General features: G+C 40.5%; 1 protein-coding gene across 1 annotated transcript; it reads right to left on the bottom strand.

The window, feature by feature from the left end:
• Positions 1 to 703: 703 nt before the first annotated feature.
• On the bottom strand, positions 704 to 15,384 carry golga7bb (golgin A7 family, member Bb). Its single transcript, XM_026190706.2, has 5 exons — positions 15,240 to 15,384; positions 7,986 to 8,111; positions 7,024 to 7,176; positions 3,142 to 3,243; positions 704 to 1,125 (listed from the first exon to the last, which is right to left on the bottom strand). Exons 1-5 carry the CDS (start codon positions 15,249 to 15,251, stop codon positions 1,042 to 1,044), a joined length of 477 nt encoding a protein of 158 aa, XP_026046491.1. The 5' UTR covers positions 15,252 to 15,384; the 3' UTR covers positions 704 to 1,041.
• Positions 15,385 to 17,035: the final 1,651 nt, after the last annotated feature.

The following is a 17,035-nucleotide window of genomic DNA, read 5'->3' on the forward strand; positions in this document are numbered from 1 at the left end:
GCGTAGGTCGACTCCAACTCCAAGTCTACCAGAATCTGCTTGCATGCAGGGATGCCTGGCCACAATCTACAGGTGTGTATTTGTGTATATGCACGTGTGCACTCCCCCTCGCTGATATGTGTTTTTTCGAGTGCAGTAAATGACATGGCTGTGTGCATTTCTATGTGCAAGTATGTGAATATGCAGGAAGCGAGAGAAAGAAAGTGAGAAACAGAGTGTGTTTGAGCGTGACCTACAGCTGTGATGTGGATCACTTGTATCCACTGTCGTGAATGAGAAGAATAAATAATTTAAGGTGCTCTCTGTTAGCCTTTTGATATTGAAGACAAGTGTATGTGAACGGAGCAGAGAACCAAGCAGTCCCACAGCTGGCCTAATTTGCCAGGATTCAAAGCAGCTTGACCTAAACCACCTGAGATGAATGCAGTCATTTAGCAAGAACAGACAGCTACGAGTCTCCCAGTAAGGTGGCCGTTTCCTTCCTTTCAGATTTCAGAGATGTTGCATAAAACCTAAGATTGCAATGTCAGTGCGTAAACAGACAGGCAAAGTGACCTCTCCTTGAAAAAGTCCCGCACTGAAATTTAGTCTAAGGAAGTGAAAGTCTGGAGAATCAGCTACAATGCAGAGATGGTGTGACTCATAGTAGCAGATGTGATGGAATGAGAGAAAATGTGAATGGAAAAAAATTAGAGCAAAAACAATCAATGAGTATTTTAGTTTGATAGCTCTTGGAGAGTGTAGGATATTTCTTCACAGAAACACTGGTTGCTGTGTCTAACGATTAGAGTATGTGTGGGTTCTGTTGCACTTGTGTTTATTCTGTTTTGTATCCAGGGTGTGTTTTTAAGCCAGCTCTTCTTCTGGAGGTGATACATTGTCGGCCCCAGCAGACAGAGCATGAATGTTGTGAATCACCTCCTCGCCTTTTTCTTTCCACTCGTCCTAGAACCTGGTGCTCTCATGTTTCAGCATGCGGATGTTGGTAAGTGTGCCGCTGCCCCTGTGGTGGTATCCGTAAGCCTGGTGCTGCCCCTCCAGTCACCGAGCGCTGCTGCCCGACGACATGGTGCTGCTGGGACTGGAGCCGCCCGAGCCCCGGTCTTCAAACACGCTGATCTCAAGCTGAAAATTTGATGAATGTCAAGGATCACTGTGCGTTGTCGACAAATTCCATGAGAATTTAAAGCAATACAGTTTTAGAAACCTCAGTAAGGTATTTCAACTATTTGGGCAAGCCTAATCTGACCTTACTGTTCTTCAGTGTAACCAGTGGTTTGTTCTAAATCCTCTGTATTTCCATTCATGAAGGGTTCTCTTGTTTGCAGACTCCTCCAGGGTCTCCTTGACTTGATTATATGCAAAGAAATTGTTTTTCTTAATTGTGGAAAGAACTCTGCAATCTTATAATTTAGTAGCCTTCTGTGGCCTTCTCCTGTTACTGTGCTGGCCAGTGGATTCCTACTTTTAAAGAAGAAATTTAGCTTTCTCTCTTTTTCATCTAAATAAGAGCTTCCTTCTCTTGCATAAACTTGCAGCTCTTTGCACATCAGCGAGTTCCAGCGAATGGCTACCAAACGCAAGTTCAACACCAGATTTTTTATCTGCTTAGATTGTCATAAAATAACAAGGGAACATCTGGCTGTCGAACTGCTTGTCAGGAAATAGTGAAATTCCTTTTGAGCCACGGAGAATGGGAGACAATGTTTAAAAATTGCTTTTAATTCCTCAATGATTAAAAAATAATTTTGGATTAATGCTTTTTAGTTAAAGCAGAAACTCTGTTCCCTGATCACATCTCGTTGGTTTACTTAAAATCCACTGTGGTGGCGTAGCGACAAAAAGCGTGTCACTGTCCAGAAATGTATGAATCAAAGTTATCTGAACTCTCTGCTTACATTCATAAACCTTGGCAATGGTCTTACTGGACAGCGCTACTCTACTATCATCATATGTTGATTTTACTGTTAATAAAATGTTCACGAGGCTAAACTTAATTACTTGTGAAGGCTTCTACTATTCTATTGAAAAGGTCTGAGAGAGTCGAGCCTATGGGCTCTGCTCTTTAACGTAGTCAGTGGATTTTAATGGTGGCCTGTCTCTGGCACATGTCTATATTATGTTTACTTGTGTTTGTAGCTACATGAAGGTGAGGAAGCTGAGCCCCCAATAGGAGGACAGCTTCTGAACCATATGAACTCACATCAGAGTCTCTTGAAAAATTCCTTCTGCATCAAGGAAACCTGAGCTTATTAAAAAAACAACATAACAATAGTCTGCCATGAATTTCTTCCTTCTGGGTTTCTCCTTCCAGAATTCCTCTTGTCTGCGTCTCCCCCTTTGTTTGTTTATGTATTACTTTCTTTGTAGGCCTCTTCTTTTTTTATTGATAATAACTTTCTCTGTATGTCTCTGGTTTCTTTGCTTCCATTGTTTTCTCTCCTTTGAGACTGTCTGCTTCATTTATTAATATCACCTTTTAATTTCAACCATTCGTTCTCTGCATAACCACTCAGTTTTTTAAGAGTTGGTAATGGGTTGACCTGCAGCCCGTTTTTTTTCTTTTGGCCAGTGTGAGCCAGGACTGTGTGATGGTCTATTGGACACATTCACTCTCTCCATGTGTCTGTGCTGGTATCAGTCCAGCTGTCAATAGGAGATATAGTGCTGTCCACTCCTGAAAATGTAGCAATTCATCTATAAAAGAACAGCCACATGAAAACTTGGAAATCATTAAAAAGGCCTTGATATAAAACCTTACTTCCGATTGACCACATTAATATTATTTATTTTTTATTTTTTGCATATTTCCATATCAAAACACAGAACTTTCTGTTTTTTTCAGAGCTTTTTTAAGATTTACTCACGATAAAAAATAGTTGGCCAGTGAACAGCTACTCTGCAGCAGCTGGACTTTAAGTGTCTTGTTCATGGGCATCCTGATGGTAATTTATGAAGAAGTTTTTTTTCATCCATTTGCTGTATCAAATCCAGATGTTTCCACCAGTTTCAATAATTCTAACCAATGTCTTTCCACGCCATCTTTAAACTGTCTTATAAATGTTGAGCTGTCCTGTCTGGGCCTTTATCCACTATCTATTTGTTGCACAGAGATTACAGTAACATATGGGAGGAGGATACAACCCTCATTCCTCTCTCTATGGGGTCTGTGAGCAGCAGACCTCGAGGAGCGTAGATCTTCTCATTCTGCTCCTGGATGAAACCTGATATCTTCCTCAGCACCTGGAATAAAACAAGGGGGGCAGAGAGGTATTAGAACAAGTACCTCTGGAGGTAATCCAGATTTGATTAGAAATGTTGGAGGTAAGATGAAAACCCAAGCAGGACAATCAGGCTCCCATAAAAAAATAATAAGAGAGAACTGAGATTCAGTACCTACTTTTTCAGGATGCGTTCTGTGTTACACACAGTATCTAAAAGAGGTTAAATTGGCCCAAGTTACTTTAACCTCTGGAAAATATGAAAAATGAAAGAAATTAATTTGCAGTCCTTCTGCGCATACTTAGCATGCGGCATATGATACCAGCTCTGTCAAATCATTGCCCGGCTTTATTTTTCCTGCGCATTAAAATCCAAACTTAAAGTAATTCCATTATGCTCCAAGTATAGCAGCTATTTTTTCTGCATACTTCCAAGCCACTCTTGTCAAGCAGGGCTGCATGAATTGAATTACTAAAAATGATGAGTATGAGCTTTTCTCCTTTTGAACTTTTCCATTTGGAAGCTTGAGTTCCTAATTCAAAAGATGGCTCTCTTTAAGGCTAAATGTCATGCCTTGGTTAACTGTCAAGGCTCTAAAATATGAAGTGGACAGTTTATTTAGATTGCACTGGCAGTGGACGTTTTTCTCGGTTTTGCAAGTGAGCATTGCAGCAACTGTGCGAAAACCACAGAGCAGCAGTGGAGTGAATCTGTGCGGTTCAGGCCATGCTTTGGCACACAGATTCAAACAAGCATGTCTGTATACATTCTCTCATTCATTGCAACTGCACACAAACCGTTTTATCTGGAGATTTAAATAGTGTCTACGAAACCTAAGAACTGAATGTTGTTCCAGCGATGCTGCTGATAGCAACCAAATGTCTGCAGACTGATGGCCAGTAATGCCAAACAGGCAGCTATTAGCTAAAGTGGGTTTATTAAAACGGCTTATTCAGCCTTAGCTATGCCTCCATGGGAACAAATCATGCTGATGTACCACGGCTCGCCTAAACTCTGCCAGTGTCATGTCGGCCAGCGCCGTGTTCCTCTGCGCCTCATTTGCACCCACAGAGCTGCTGCCGCTACACATGTTAACCAATATGTACAACTCTATTAAAGAGAGCTTATTTAAATTCTTTATGATTTTCTAGAGATGCTGTACATTTCCTCAGGTCTGAGGAGGAGACAGGAGAAGCATTTGCTTGCTGTGACTTCTTCCAACTACTACCTGCCCTGTTTTAACAAGGGCATTGCACAGATTTTATAATATTTGGCAGGGTGCAGACTCTCTCATGTCCAGCGCCGCTGATTCATACATTTGCATTCCTAAGTACAGCTCTGCTGCGTAATGACTTCAAAGTTTCCGAGCTGCAGTAAGTGTGAAAATGGTTCTATTGAACATGACAAATTCACATCCTTTTTTGTGAGTTAGCTAAAGGTCATTGCAGCACACAGCCTAGAGTGATTAAAACAACACTAAGCAGTTCACTGAGCACTGTGCTCCTCTAGTATGTCAAAGGCCTCGTACAGCTGCAGGCCCAGCTGCTTATACAGTGACCCTTGTTAGTGGAGACTAAACAACAGAAGAAATATTTTTTGTCTCCCATTGGAAAAAGATACTTTTGCAATAAAATGTCTGGAAAACATTAAGACATTGCGTTTCTCAGTGAAAAGACATTGAACTGAAGCCATCGAAATTCAGCGGTTTTGCCCCGCTGTTCTTTAAATCAGTGAGATCCATGTGAAATAGCGCTGAGCACAAAGCAATCAATATTTGACTTATAAGATATCCACACATTTCTTAACGCAACACAAACCATTTCCTTTGCTACAAACTCCAAGAGAATCAAGCATCGCGGTAAAGTGGCAGAGAGACACACAGAGGAGCCCTGACTAATCAGTTTACTGTGGTTCAGGGAAAAGGCCAATCCTTTCACTTGCTAGCGAGCTCTCGGGGCAGCTCAATCCTCTTCGGTGTAACAATATGACAGTCAAGTATCCAAGCTGTGCCTGTGTTGTACTGGCATGTGTGTGTGACAGCCCTTCTGGGAAAAGCTTTGTGTTTGTGACAGCATACGCACAATCCCCTGCTTATGCTACCAAATGCAATATAAAGGATTTTATGCGTGTGTACACGTGTCCTTTAGAAACCCATACTGTATGTTCAGCTACATTCTTGTCAATAATACGAGAAGAAAAGTAGAAGATGGAGGGCACAAAGTGTGCGTGAGGGAAGTCTTGTGAATGTTTTTAAGCACATGTATCTGTTCTGACATGCTGGGAGCAATCAGTGTCCTTTGATGGTGTGAGATGTAAGCATCAAGGGACTCCAGTGAATCTGCACCCTGATCTGCGAGCGCTGTGTTGTGGGACTCGGACGCACATGAACATGCAGCATCAACTTGGGTGGGTACACTTTATCATCATCAGTCATAATGTTGTTCAGCCAAGATGGCTGAGTTAAGCAAGCAAATAAACAACTCTCCTGAGAAACTGATAGAATCTCAGGATCTTAATGGGGCAGCACCCAGCTGACAGGGAGATGAAAAGAGCCTCAGACTAGGCAATTTCTGCATGGCTTCAACTCAGCAATAAGTCCTTTTGTACTTCTTGGTCAAGCTCCTAGTACCTCTGTAGTCCTTTGATGAAGAAATGTTTACAAAATGCAACAAGACAAGGGAGATGACAGAGATCAGAACAGAGAGGAATGCTGAAAACTTCATGCAGCTCCAGTTCTATCTAAAACGGCGGCAGGTACACACAAAATCACAAGAGGATTAATCACGCTCGCTGTGTCTGCCTATGCGATTGTGTTATGTGTGCGTGTGTTCCTGTTCCATTTCAGTGACTAACAAGCAGCTACACAGCCATGCGGAGCTTTAACCACCTGCCCTTTGTCAAGATGGGCATCTTGGTTGCACTTTAGGTAAGCGTCAGCTGGCGTGCCATGCCTTATCCAGCGGCACACTTGTGTGGCCTTTAGAGTGAGTTTTAAACTCTGGTGGACAGACAGAGAGAGAGATTGCATCTCCTAGAACTGTGTGTTCTCTTCTTAAAGAGCCGGATGAGGCTTAATGTTTTTTTTGAGTGGGAAAGAGTTGAATTCAATAGAAATTGACACATAGGGGAGAAAATAACACTTCTGTAAGTGGAGTTCATCACTGCGCATTAAATGGTTCACCTTCATCTCACATTCTGAGATTCTGGGCTCTGTCCACTGAGGCATTTGTGTGCATCTTTTGCTGTTTTTTTTTCCAGGTTCCTCAGTCTCCTACCAAGGCATGTGGGATACGTGCAGCATGAATAATGTGCTATCACTTGTGAACTGTGTTTGGGTTTGCATGGCGTTTTCGCTATGCCTGTGCAATACCCAGAGAAGAGAGTGCAATACAGGTTGTCTTGTGCTGCAATTTAAAGACACATTCTAGTTCAAGATGTGGTTTCAGGTTTGAAAAGGGAGACAGTATAGAAGATGCTCACTGAACTCCATACAAAACATAAAAAAAGCTCATAAAGTGAGCCTGAGGAATAGATGGTGGCTGAATCGAAGTGTGCAGTAAACTGAAAGAATAGTTGTATTTACAGCAAAAGTCTGTTGTTTTACCTACAGCAGATCTTAAAGACGGTTAATGGAATAATAATTGTATTTTTATATTTAAAAGGCTAATTTTAACTCATTTTAAAGCTACAACCTCTATAAAAAGCAGCAAACTGAAACAAAAACATGACAAGTTAAAAAAAGTTGTAATTATACAGTATTTCCACCCAAAATGTAATATTTTGTGTACACAGACTTCTTACCTTTTCATATCGCGTTTCCATGCAGAGGAAGATGATATAAGCTGTTGCACAAGCCAGACATCCTTCCAGGTACGACTGACCTCCAATTTTTTCAGCCTCAGCATAATAAGAGTTAAGGGTCTTCACTGTCTCCTCAAGTAAAGTTCGTTCAATCTACTTATAAACAAAAACAAACAAGACCAAAAGGGGTTGTAAGAATGGCACAAGTGAAATATGTTCTGTTAGCCTGCCAAATATGCTGCCTGTATTCTACTCAACCCAAAATACAATTTTTTCAAGGAATTAAAACAACAACAACTTTGATTACAGAATATGGAAAACCTGATGAATAATTACTTACAACTACGACAGCAATCTATTTTTTCCATCTGACAGAGAACATTTGCAGTAAATCGATGACAACTGATGTTTTCTTGCTCTGCTCTTTGTGTGGATTGTCTGCTTCATATGCAAATTGCTAGACAAATATGCAATAATACTCCTACATAACACCATTCACTAATTAAAGCAAGGTAAAGAAAGTAAAATTGCTCTTTAAATAAATAGCACATTCTCTCACACAGTCTTTAACTAAAGGCATCTACTTTTGCTTTAACTGTTCACACATGCATACATTCAGGAGATGTTAGATGGGGAGAAACATATATATTACTTATACAACAGACATTTGCATCCATTTGTGGATGATGCCCTTGTAATTATTATGCATAATGTGTGCATTTCAAATATTAGCTTTTTGCTTTTGAGGACCAGCATTACAGGAATTAGACGTTTCCTGGTTTAAGAAGCATCCCATATGCACAAGTGTTGTTTTAAGTGTATCTGCATCTATCTGTGAGTTTAGCTTAATAGACAAGTCTACAGTACGGGCCATCAATCTTTCTGTATCAGTCAAATTAGAGTTATATGAAGTGGGGGGTTATATTGCCTTTGTCTAGGTATTTGAGTTTGTTTGGACTCACCCTGTTGTCAAGCTCTGAGGGAAACTTGGCCTGGAATCGGCACACAGTTCCTTCACTGTAGTCTCTCTGTATAAACACCTTGGTGACCAGCGATGGACTGTGCCGGAGCTCCTGAAGGTTGTGGAACTAAGAAGATACAAAACAGAAGAAAAAAACAGAAAAATAAATTTTGTGGTCAAGAATACATTTCAATTCATACAGCACTCCATGGCTATAATGATATATATATATATATATATATATATATATATATATATATATATATATATATATATATATATATATATATATATATATATATATATGGAGGGAGAGAGAGAGAGAGAGAGAGAGAGAGAGAGAGAGAGCTATAACCCAGACTGGTTTGTTTGGAAAGGTTGCCAAGAAGAGGACTCCTCCCTCTAAAACGAACATGGCTGTGCAGCTTAGGTTTGCCAAATTGCATCTGAACGAACCACAAGACATCTGGAACAATGTCCTTTGGAGGTTAGATGACAGCAAAAGCACAAACAGCGTATCTGCACAAACATCTCATACCAACTGTAAAGCACGGTGGTGTAGGGTTGATGATTTGAGCTTGATTTGTAGCAACAGGATCTCCTCCTCTGTCCTCTGATCTCCTTGTTTACCAAAGCATTAGTTAAATGTGAGGCCATCTGTCTGATAGCTAAAGCTTGGCCCAAATTGGGTCGTGCAACAGAAAAGTAATCCCAAGCACAGCAGCAATGGCTGAAACAGAAACGAATCAAGATGTTGCAATGGTCCAGATGAAGTCCAGACCACAATCTGAATTAAATGCTGTAGTGGGACCTTATGAGAGCTGTGTATAAGTGAATACATGCAAACCTCAGTGAAATGAAGCAACACTGTGAGCCAGAATGCCTCTCCTATGATGTGAGAAACTGATAAAGTCACACAAAAGAAAAAGACAAAATACTTCAAGTTCTTGCTGCTAAAGGTGGCGTTACAAGCTGTTGAATCATGGAATGTTCTTAGTTTTTCACAGGACTGCAGAAATGAAAGTGTAAAAAGGCTTTTGCTGCACAATAAAATTTAAGTTTAAGTTTGAAACTCAAGAACTGATGCGATGTTAATGCACCAACATCTTTGACTTAAAGTAGCTGGCACTCTCATTGCTGTCTTCCAACATCAAAATTGATGTTGGAACATTAAAAGACTGGTCTTTACAGCACTTTGTTGGTGAACAGTGTGTTTTACACCCAGTCATTTACATTAAAAGCATACAGCTGCTGATCTAAATTACTGTCCTCAAGAGGACGGTAATAAGGGATACGGTAAAAGTATGCAGGAAGAGGAGAAGGCAGGGAGAAGGAGAGAAAATAAGGTGGGAAATATGAGGTTGTGTTCACTTCAGACAGAACCTGAAATCATTTTATAAAAACACTATGGTTCACATGATAAGCTAAACATTTGTGCAGCTGTTAAGTTTTTTCTTTTTTTAAAGGCTTGGCCAGTTACAGCAGGGTCACTGTGACCTATTTAATATTATCCAAGTACATGCTTGTACATGCAAGAGGCAGAGAAAGACTTTCCAAAAATTTGGGATACAGTGCATACGTCAATAGAGAATTCAATTTGGAGATCATTTCAACCTTGCAGTTATTTGTAAATAGTAGAAAGAGAACATATTTAATGAAACAGGGTTTTAAAAAGTCTAAAAAATTAACAAAAGTTTAAATGGAGGCCACAAAAGACTGAAAAGATATGTCATGCTAAAAATCTTTGCCAGAAATGAAAGGCAGCAGATGGAAATAGTTAGATTAGTTACAATTTAACAATAGCACTTTTTAGCATGAAACTGCAAGAAAGAATTCATGGATTTCATTATCTGTGGTCAGTAATGTGGTGAATTATAAATCAAGCAAAATGTCACAGACAATACTGAGTAGCTGGAACTACACCTAATTAAAACAGTCATTTTTAATTACATGCTGGTGTTGTAATTACGTGGCTCATGAACACGTCTTAGAACCATGTCAGTGCATCCACAAAGTCAAGTAAAAACACATGTAACCAAGAACAGGAAATATATGAACAATATCCAGGAAACACTACTGTCTTGCCTAAGCCTCTGATAATTTAAAATAAATGAAGGTGAATCCTCAGAGTTAAGAAGGAAAGGGCCCTCCAGCCTGTTATCAGTGCAGACTTCAAAAAGCCTCCCTTAATGATGGCATAGTGCATTAGTTCACATGGCCAGGATAACTTGCACATCTGTACACACTATGAATGCTAAATAATATATTGAGATTTTGGAGCAACAGATGCTGCCTTGTGGACATGTTCAGTCAGCAGGGAAAAAGCACATTCTACTGATATTATATCAGGATGTTTCCACGTCTGCAGTTTGGATCATTGGATCATAAAAAAATGACGAAGACAAACTGTTGAGGAGCTGAAATACATCAAGCAAGAGAGCTTATCTTATAGACCTTAGTATTTAAGTATAGTATTTACTGATAAATAATCAAGTTTAAATTATTTTAAAAACACTGCATCTTTTTGGCAGTAGCCAGACTTAGTACAGTGCCAGCCTTTCATCTCTATATATGGTGTATCACTCACGAGCAGGAATAGCATCCAAGCTGCTATTTTTGTCTGCTAACAGCCACAGTCATCCATCTCACAGCCAGAGCTTTTAATACACCCCCCTCCCCAAAACACACACACAGTTTTGGGGGTTTTTTTTGCTTTCCCTGTCTCTCGCCACCACGGAGCCCTCACTCTTTCTAGTGTTATCTTCAGGCTATCATGATGAACAACAAGTCCTTCTATTAATAGAAGCAATTTACAGTTTCAGCACAGAGCTGAGCATCATTTATCCAAGTCAGAATCAGCTGGCCACAAGAGAGACTCATTAACATCACGCAGGTCCGTCTTTTATGAACGTGTGCATGTGAATGTGATGCTATACATACATGCACTGCATGCATGTACATACGTTAGATGTCTTTTTAGAATTGAGGACAGTTGGCCCCGTCCTGACCAACAGACCTCTGCCTTACATGTCTGTACTACACATAACTTACACTAAAAGAAGAAAGGCGGGTGTCTCCCTCCCTGTGATTTGCCTAAACACGAGGCTTCACAGTATCCCAATCTTGCACTCCATGCAACTAAAGCCAATGAGATTAAAGCTGGAGAAACACTCTCAAATTCAGTCTCATAAGAGGCTACATATTTAACCTTTTAACCTGTCTTCTTGCCAAAGCTCCTTTAGACTGAGTGACATCAATAATCATAATTATGCCATCAAACTGGGAAATCAGACTAATAAAACATCTTTGTCAAACTCATTGCCATATTTCATGATATTTCATGACCTGCATTTACTAGACCAAGTCTGCTGGTGGAGATGAGTATCAGGGGTGATTTTTAATAAAAGGACAGAAGGGAGAGTGAGAGGGGAAATTTAAAAGATGGTAGTGAGATCTGCTTTTATGAATGGTTTCAATTGAGTATCAGTAACGAAATAACAAGAGGCAAAGCTGGAGGTGTCAGAGTTGAAAATGCTAAGATTTTCAGGGTGACCGTTAAGACAGGATTAGAAATGAGTATATCAGAAGAATGGTTCAGGCTGAGCAGTTTGGAGACAAGGTTAGAGAGGCAAGGACGAGATGGTAAATGGTAAATGGCCTGTATTTATATGGTAAATGGTAAATGGCCTGTATTTGTATAGCGCTTTTCTAGTCCATAGGACCCCAAAGCGCTTCACACTACATTCAGTCATTCACCCATTCACACACACATTCACACACTGGCGATGGCAAGCTACATTGTAGCCACAGCTGCCCTGGGGTGCACTGACAGAGGCGAGGCTGCCGGACACAGGCGCCACCAGGCCCTCTGACCACCACCAGTAGGCAACGGGTGAAGTGTCTTGCCCAAGGACACAACGACCGAGACTGTCCAAGCCGGGGCTCGAACCGGCAACCTTCCGATTACAAGGCGAACTCCCAACTCTTGAGCCACGATCGCCCACAAAAATATATATATATATATACAGAGGAAAGACCACAGAGAAGATTCATGGATGCAGGGAAGGAGGGTTAGTGTGACAGAAGAGGATGCTAGGGGTAGGGTGAGATGAGGGCTGATGACTTACTCACATAAGTTACTGTGTTGACCCCTAAAGACAGCAGCCAAAAAAAAGTAAGAGTACCTGGACCAGTAGGACCCGGGTGGATGGGTCTGACTCGTTATCTATGACAGTTTTATACTCACTCGAGAGTTACTTCCAGTTGATGAAACAGCTATTTTTCATGTATGCTATCGAACACAAAAAAACTTTCTTAGTCTTCTGGTGGTGATATGAAATGCTGAAGTATCTCTGTATATTTATACCTTGAAGACAAACAGGTTTATCTTGGTAGACTGCTTGTGTTTCCTCTATGGGAGCCAAGGGTTCAAATCTGGTCTATTCCTGCATTTAAATATAGTGCAGAAGCAGACACCAATGTTAAAGTGTGATACTGATCACACAGGCCTCTGTTAAGAAGTTCTGCATGGTGCTACGCTGTCTGACTTCTAGTTCCACCCACCCATCTTTAACGTTATGTTTAATATTTTTTTGCCTGCACACTGTTTAGATTTCAGAAAAACGTGCCTCACCAGGTAACAAGCGCATAGAAAGGTACTGCATCAAGTAAACAAGGATGAATAAAAACCACATAGATAATCTTTACTGCATGGCAATGACAGACATATCCTAAATTACTAAATAATAAACTGCTGTCCCCTTATACGCAGTTCATTACAATTTTATTGTGAATAATTTTCTTGAAGGACTTTCATACGATGAACAAAAAAAGAGCATTTTCATACCCTATGAGCATACTCTGCCAATTTGAGTAGACAAAAAAAAATGTAATCAAACGCAAAATGCATCAGTGAAATCTGTTGACTGAGAAAAATATAATTTTTTCTCTGTCATATTCTTTCAGTCCTACATGCTGAATCAAACCCACACTTTAATTCCTGCAGTTTGCATCTGTAGATCTGTGAGCCTCATTGCTCTGACGTGTTTCCTAGTTAAGTCACTCCGACTCAGGGAGCACATACAGACGGCACGGGTGAGTGCTGCCAGTGGGCAGGCATTGCAAACGGTACACAGACGATTACAGCACAGTAAATGCACCCAGATTTAGAAACTTCATTCTTGTTTTCTGCAGCCTTTCAGCATGTTTTGTTACACTCAGCTCCCTTTTGAGCCCTTCATAATATAAGTGATTCTCTGCCATTGAGAGCAGAGTTTTTAATGCTTGCTGCCAAGCTGGGTTATCCAGAGGTCTATAAATCAATAATGTTTTGACAGTGTTGACAAAACTGTGAGACTGTCATGACATCTAGGTCGAAGAACAGTAACTGTTGGACCAAAGCTTATAGAAGAAATTATTTTCATGAAAAAGGACGACTTTTTTCTTTTCCTTTTCTCAGTGGGGAGCTAAGTCTGTGCAGGTCTCTGTGGGGATTTCAGTGCTTTTGCACATTATTTCTTAACAGTGTCATACTCAAGCTGGAGCAAACCTACAGTCTGCGAGGAAACTCTGGCAGTAGTGGACTTAATGGATCCAGAGAGTGTCCATCCATGCAGCATAAACAGTCTGCAGAATGAGCTGAGTGTACTCAACACTTAATGCAGTCGTTTGCTGACTTGGCAAACAATAAATGTCATAGAATGAGTTCTAATATAATATGTGACAGGGAAGTAGAGACAGGCTGAGAGGCAGATGGATAGGAAGCAAACTGTGGTGCTCATCTCAGACTCAAATCACCGATGGTTACAAACTGCAGCAGCCTGTTCGCATTAAATATGGCATGGATAATTGATGGGCTTTGGACATTAAATCTGTCCTAGGTGCATACACTGCATGTGTTTGGGTGCGTGTGCATGTTGTGTTCCTGTGTAGGCATGTGTGTGCCTGTGTGTGTCTGTGTGTAATTGATGGGGCTTGGACAGGGATACTGGCAGACCACCAAAGGAAGTCAGGGACACTCTGCCAGGGTCTTGCAGGCTCCGAAAAAAATATATGCATCGATCTTGCCAAGCTTCTTATCCCCTGCACCTTTACCTGCAGAATCACTATTTAAGAATTATACCTTCACTCAGAAATAAGTTAGATGGTCATGTATGTACAGCCACACGCATGCAAACACACTGTTGTATGAATATAACCAAATGTGCTGTCTCCTGAGATCATGATTATGATAATGTCTTCACCAATATGGTGATGCAAACTGACGGAGAGGAAGACGTGCTGCTCAGCCTGATGGCTTTTAGGGTATTTTGGCAGGTACCTCTGTGACTGATTTTCTGAGTGTTATAGCATCACAACTGTGCTACATATAGTCACAAAACTGCAAGTATGTAGTTGGGTTGTGGATATGTTTAGTCTGATCCATGAGTACTGAGAAAATGACACTTTAATTTGTCCTACCGCACAGTGTGTCTGTTTAATGTATTTTTGACTTCCATGTATCTTTACATGATGTACAAACATATAATCATTGACACACAAGGCTGGGGTTTGATAATTCATCGCAGCTGGCTGGTTATCCAGCAGTTGTGCTCTGTGATACTAACCAATAACACTAACAGTTATGGGATCTCTGCATTTTCTTGAATAAATAATTTCCATGTTTTTTTGTGGGCGTGAAGTGTGTGGCAGGGATAAAGATTTATCGAGCTGATTTAAAAGTATGACCAAGGCAAAGACATGGTTAGGCTGTCCCTGTCCATGGTGCTGACTGCTCCATCATCATTACCACTGTCATCAGCCTCCTCCGCTTTGAGCCTACTGGAGCTGTCTGAGTGATACTGGTTTCTGTTTTTTATCAGGCAATGCCTGAGAAAGCAGTATCTGTGTTGGAAGGGGAAAGGAAAACAAACACTTGTTTATCAGACGATATTAGTCACAGCTTCTAAACACTGATTAAAGTAGAAGAAATTGAAGCCGGGGAAGGAAAAAAAATGTCCTGACGTAAGGATACTGTTACACGACTTCAAATTCACACAGCTCTCAAGATCCAGTCGGCTGATTTGATTGAAATAAAACAGCGTTCACCCGAACCACGATAAGACACAGAAATCGGAGGCACAATAGGTAAGACATTCAGTTACAAGACGGCAATTCTCAAGCTGGATTTCTTAGAAAAACAGCAAAGGGAGGTGCACAATACATCTTGGAGCTTTTTTCATAAAGCACTCACAGAAAATGTAAAGAATTTCCTTACCTCTGTCGCCATATTGCAGTGAGTGGGTTGCGGGATCTGTCCCGTGCTGAAAACGGCAACCGTTTGCGCGTGCTGTTTGGGACAACGCAACTACAGCCCGCCGGTAAGCGGTCGCCCGCGTGCACGTGTGTGTGCGTGACTGCGCGCGCTCCTGCTGGAGACTCCTGCGGGATGCGGTCACTGGTGGTTATGCTAATCTGAATTTCTGTTTATCCAGAATAATCTGCTTTCAGATTCAGTCACAGTTCAGAAAGCAAACGGAGGTTACTTTGAAGCATCAGCAGTTTATTTGGGTTAGTTTTTCCTTTTTTGCCCCCCTTTTATTTTAGGGCTATATTAATAATTACATTGGTTATCAATAATTCAAACAAAGTGCCCTGGCTGCTGCTTCTGTTTGTGACCAGTCAGGATGCCCAACAATCGCTTTATCTTAGTCCTGTTTCTACAGCGTGGAGTATTAATAATAATGATGATAAAAATGGTCATTGGGTATTAGATCATCACATTGAATGATAAAGTGATTCCACTGGGAATATTACAGGAAAGTTTGTTTTTTTTAAATAGATGACTCACTCTTAACTGCTAGCATGCAGAAATACTTCTGTTCAGTCATACTGTACCCTGTTTCCATATCTAGGCACTTGCTGCATTTTTCCCTTCAAGAAACAGAAAATTCTTCCACGTCATGGACACACCAAGGTCTTACCTGAGGTGAATTATTTAGAAGGTTGGCTTAAAATTCAAAAACGCGACTAAAATGTGGTAGCATGATAAAGACTTATATGTTTGTGCTACTGAAAATGTTTTTCTTTAGATAAAAATGAGAGAATGAAGAACTACAGGGAGTAAAAAGACTTTGTTTGACACCATGAATGCAGTGTGCTGAAATGAACGACTTCCCTGGCAAACTCCCTCAAATCAAACACAGGCAATGCAAACACACATTATATTTAGAAAGACACAACAGCAAGCAACTCTTGTGAATGGAAACAGAATCCAAAAATAAGACAGGAGTGCTCTAGCAAAAAGAAAATTATGCAAAACTAATATTATCTGCCAAGATCACTGCTTGCTCCAGATTGCTTGAAAAGATGTGTATCTAATCACACACTGGCACAGATTCCTTTGGGCTGTGTTTATTTATATCCACATTCACATGTTTTGTTTGCATGTGAATCTGTGTGTGTGTTCTCCATATGACAGTCTCTGATATATCTTAAGCTCAGTCACATGTACACGTTATTAGGCACGCTGACCGCACCATTTGCCTGAGCTGAAACACCCTATTATTCAGCTGATGCGGTTTTTAGTGTAAATATTTAATTTATGTGCATATTGAAGTGGAATACATTGCAGTGAAACTCCTACACTGCAACACGAAGAAATGCCCATCACACACCCGAATACAGGTGACTTTAAAAAATCTTGAAGAAACATAAAAAAAGAATATCTAATGCATATTTAATGCATTATCTGATTTGTCAACATCACAAAGCTAAATTTTGACACAGTTTTAAACCTAAATAATCCCAAATAGGAGCAGATTTATTTATTTATTGTATCCTTTGTGATTGCAATCCTAGAAGATGAGGGGACTCCCCAAACACTTGTCTGTGGTAGACATTGGATCATTGCATATAACACAAGTATTCAACAACAACAAGAAAACCCTCAAAAAGGGAAAGGTTTTGCAGGTGGTCCTCACAGACTGTTTCTTTCTCCTATCTCTTCTGACTTATTTTTATGGGTTTTGGTTTGTGTTCGTGTTCACTGTCACTACTGCTAGCATGATGGTA

The sequence above is a fragment of the Astatotilapia calliptera genome, chromosome 13 (genome assembly GCF_964374335.1).
Source record: "Astatotilapia calliptera chromosome 13, fAstCal68.1, whole genome shotgun sequence".
NCBI classification, from domain to species: Eukaryota; Metazoa; Chordata; class Actinopteri; order Cichliformes; family Cichlidae; genus Astatotilapia; species Astatotilapia calliptera.

Excerpts from the sequence above, each read along its gene's own strand:
- golga7bb (XM_026190706.2), bottom strand. Across the intron at positions 7,177-7,985 it reads CCTCAGAGCTTGACAACAGG|ATTGAACGAACTTTACTTGA; the intron begins GTGAGTCCAAAC and ends GTTTATAAGTAG. Across the intron at positions 3,244-7,023 it reads TGGAAACGCGATATGAAAAG|GTGCTGAGGAAGATATCAGG; the intron begins GTAAGAAGTCTG and ends GTTTTATTCCAG.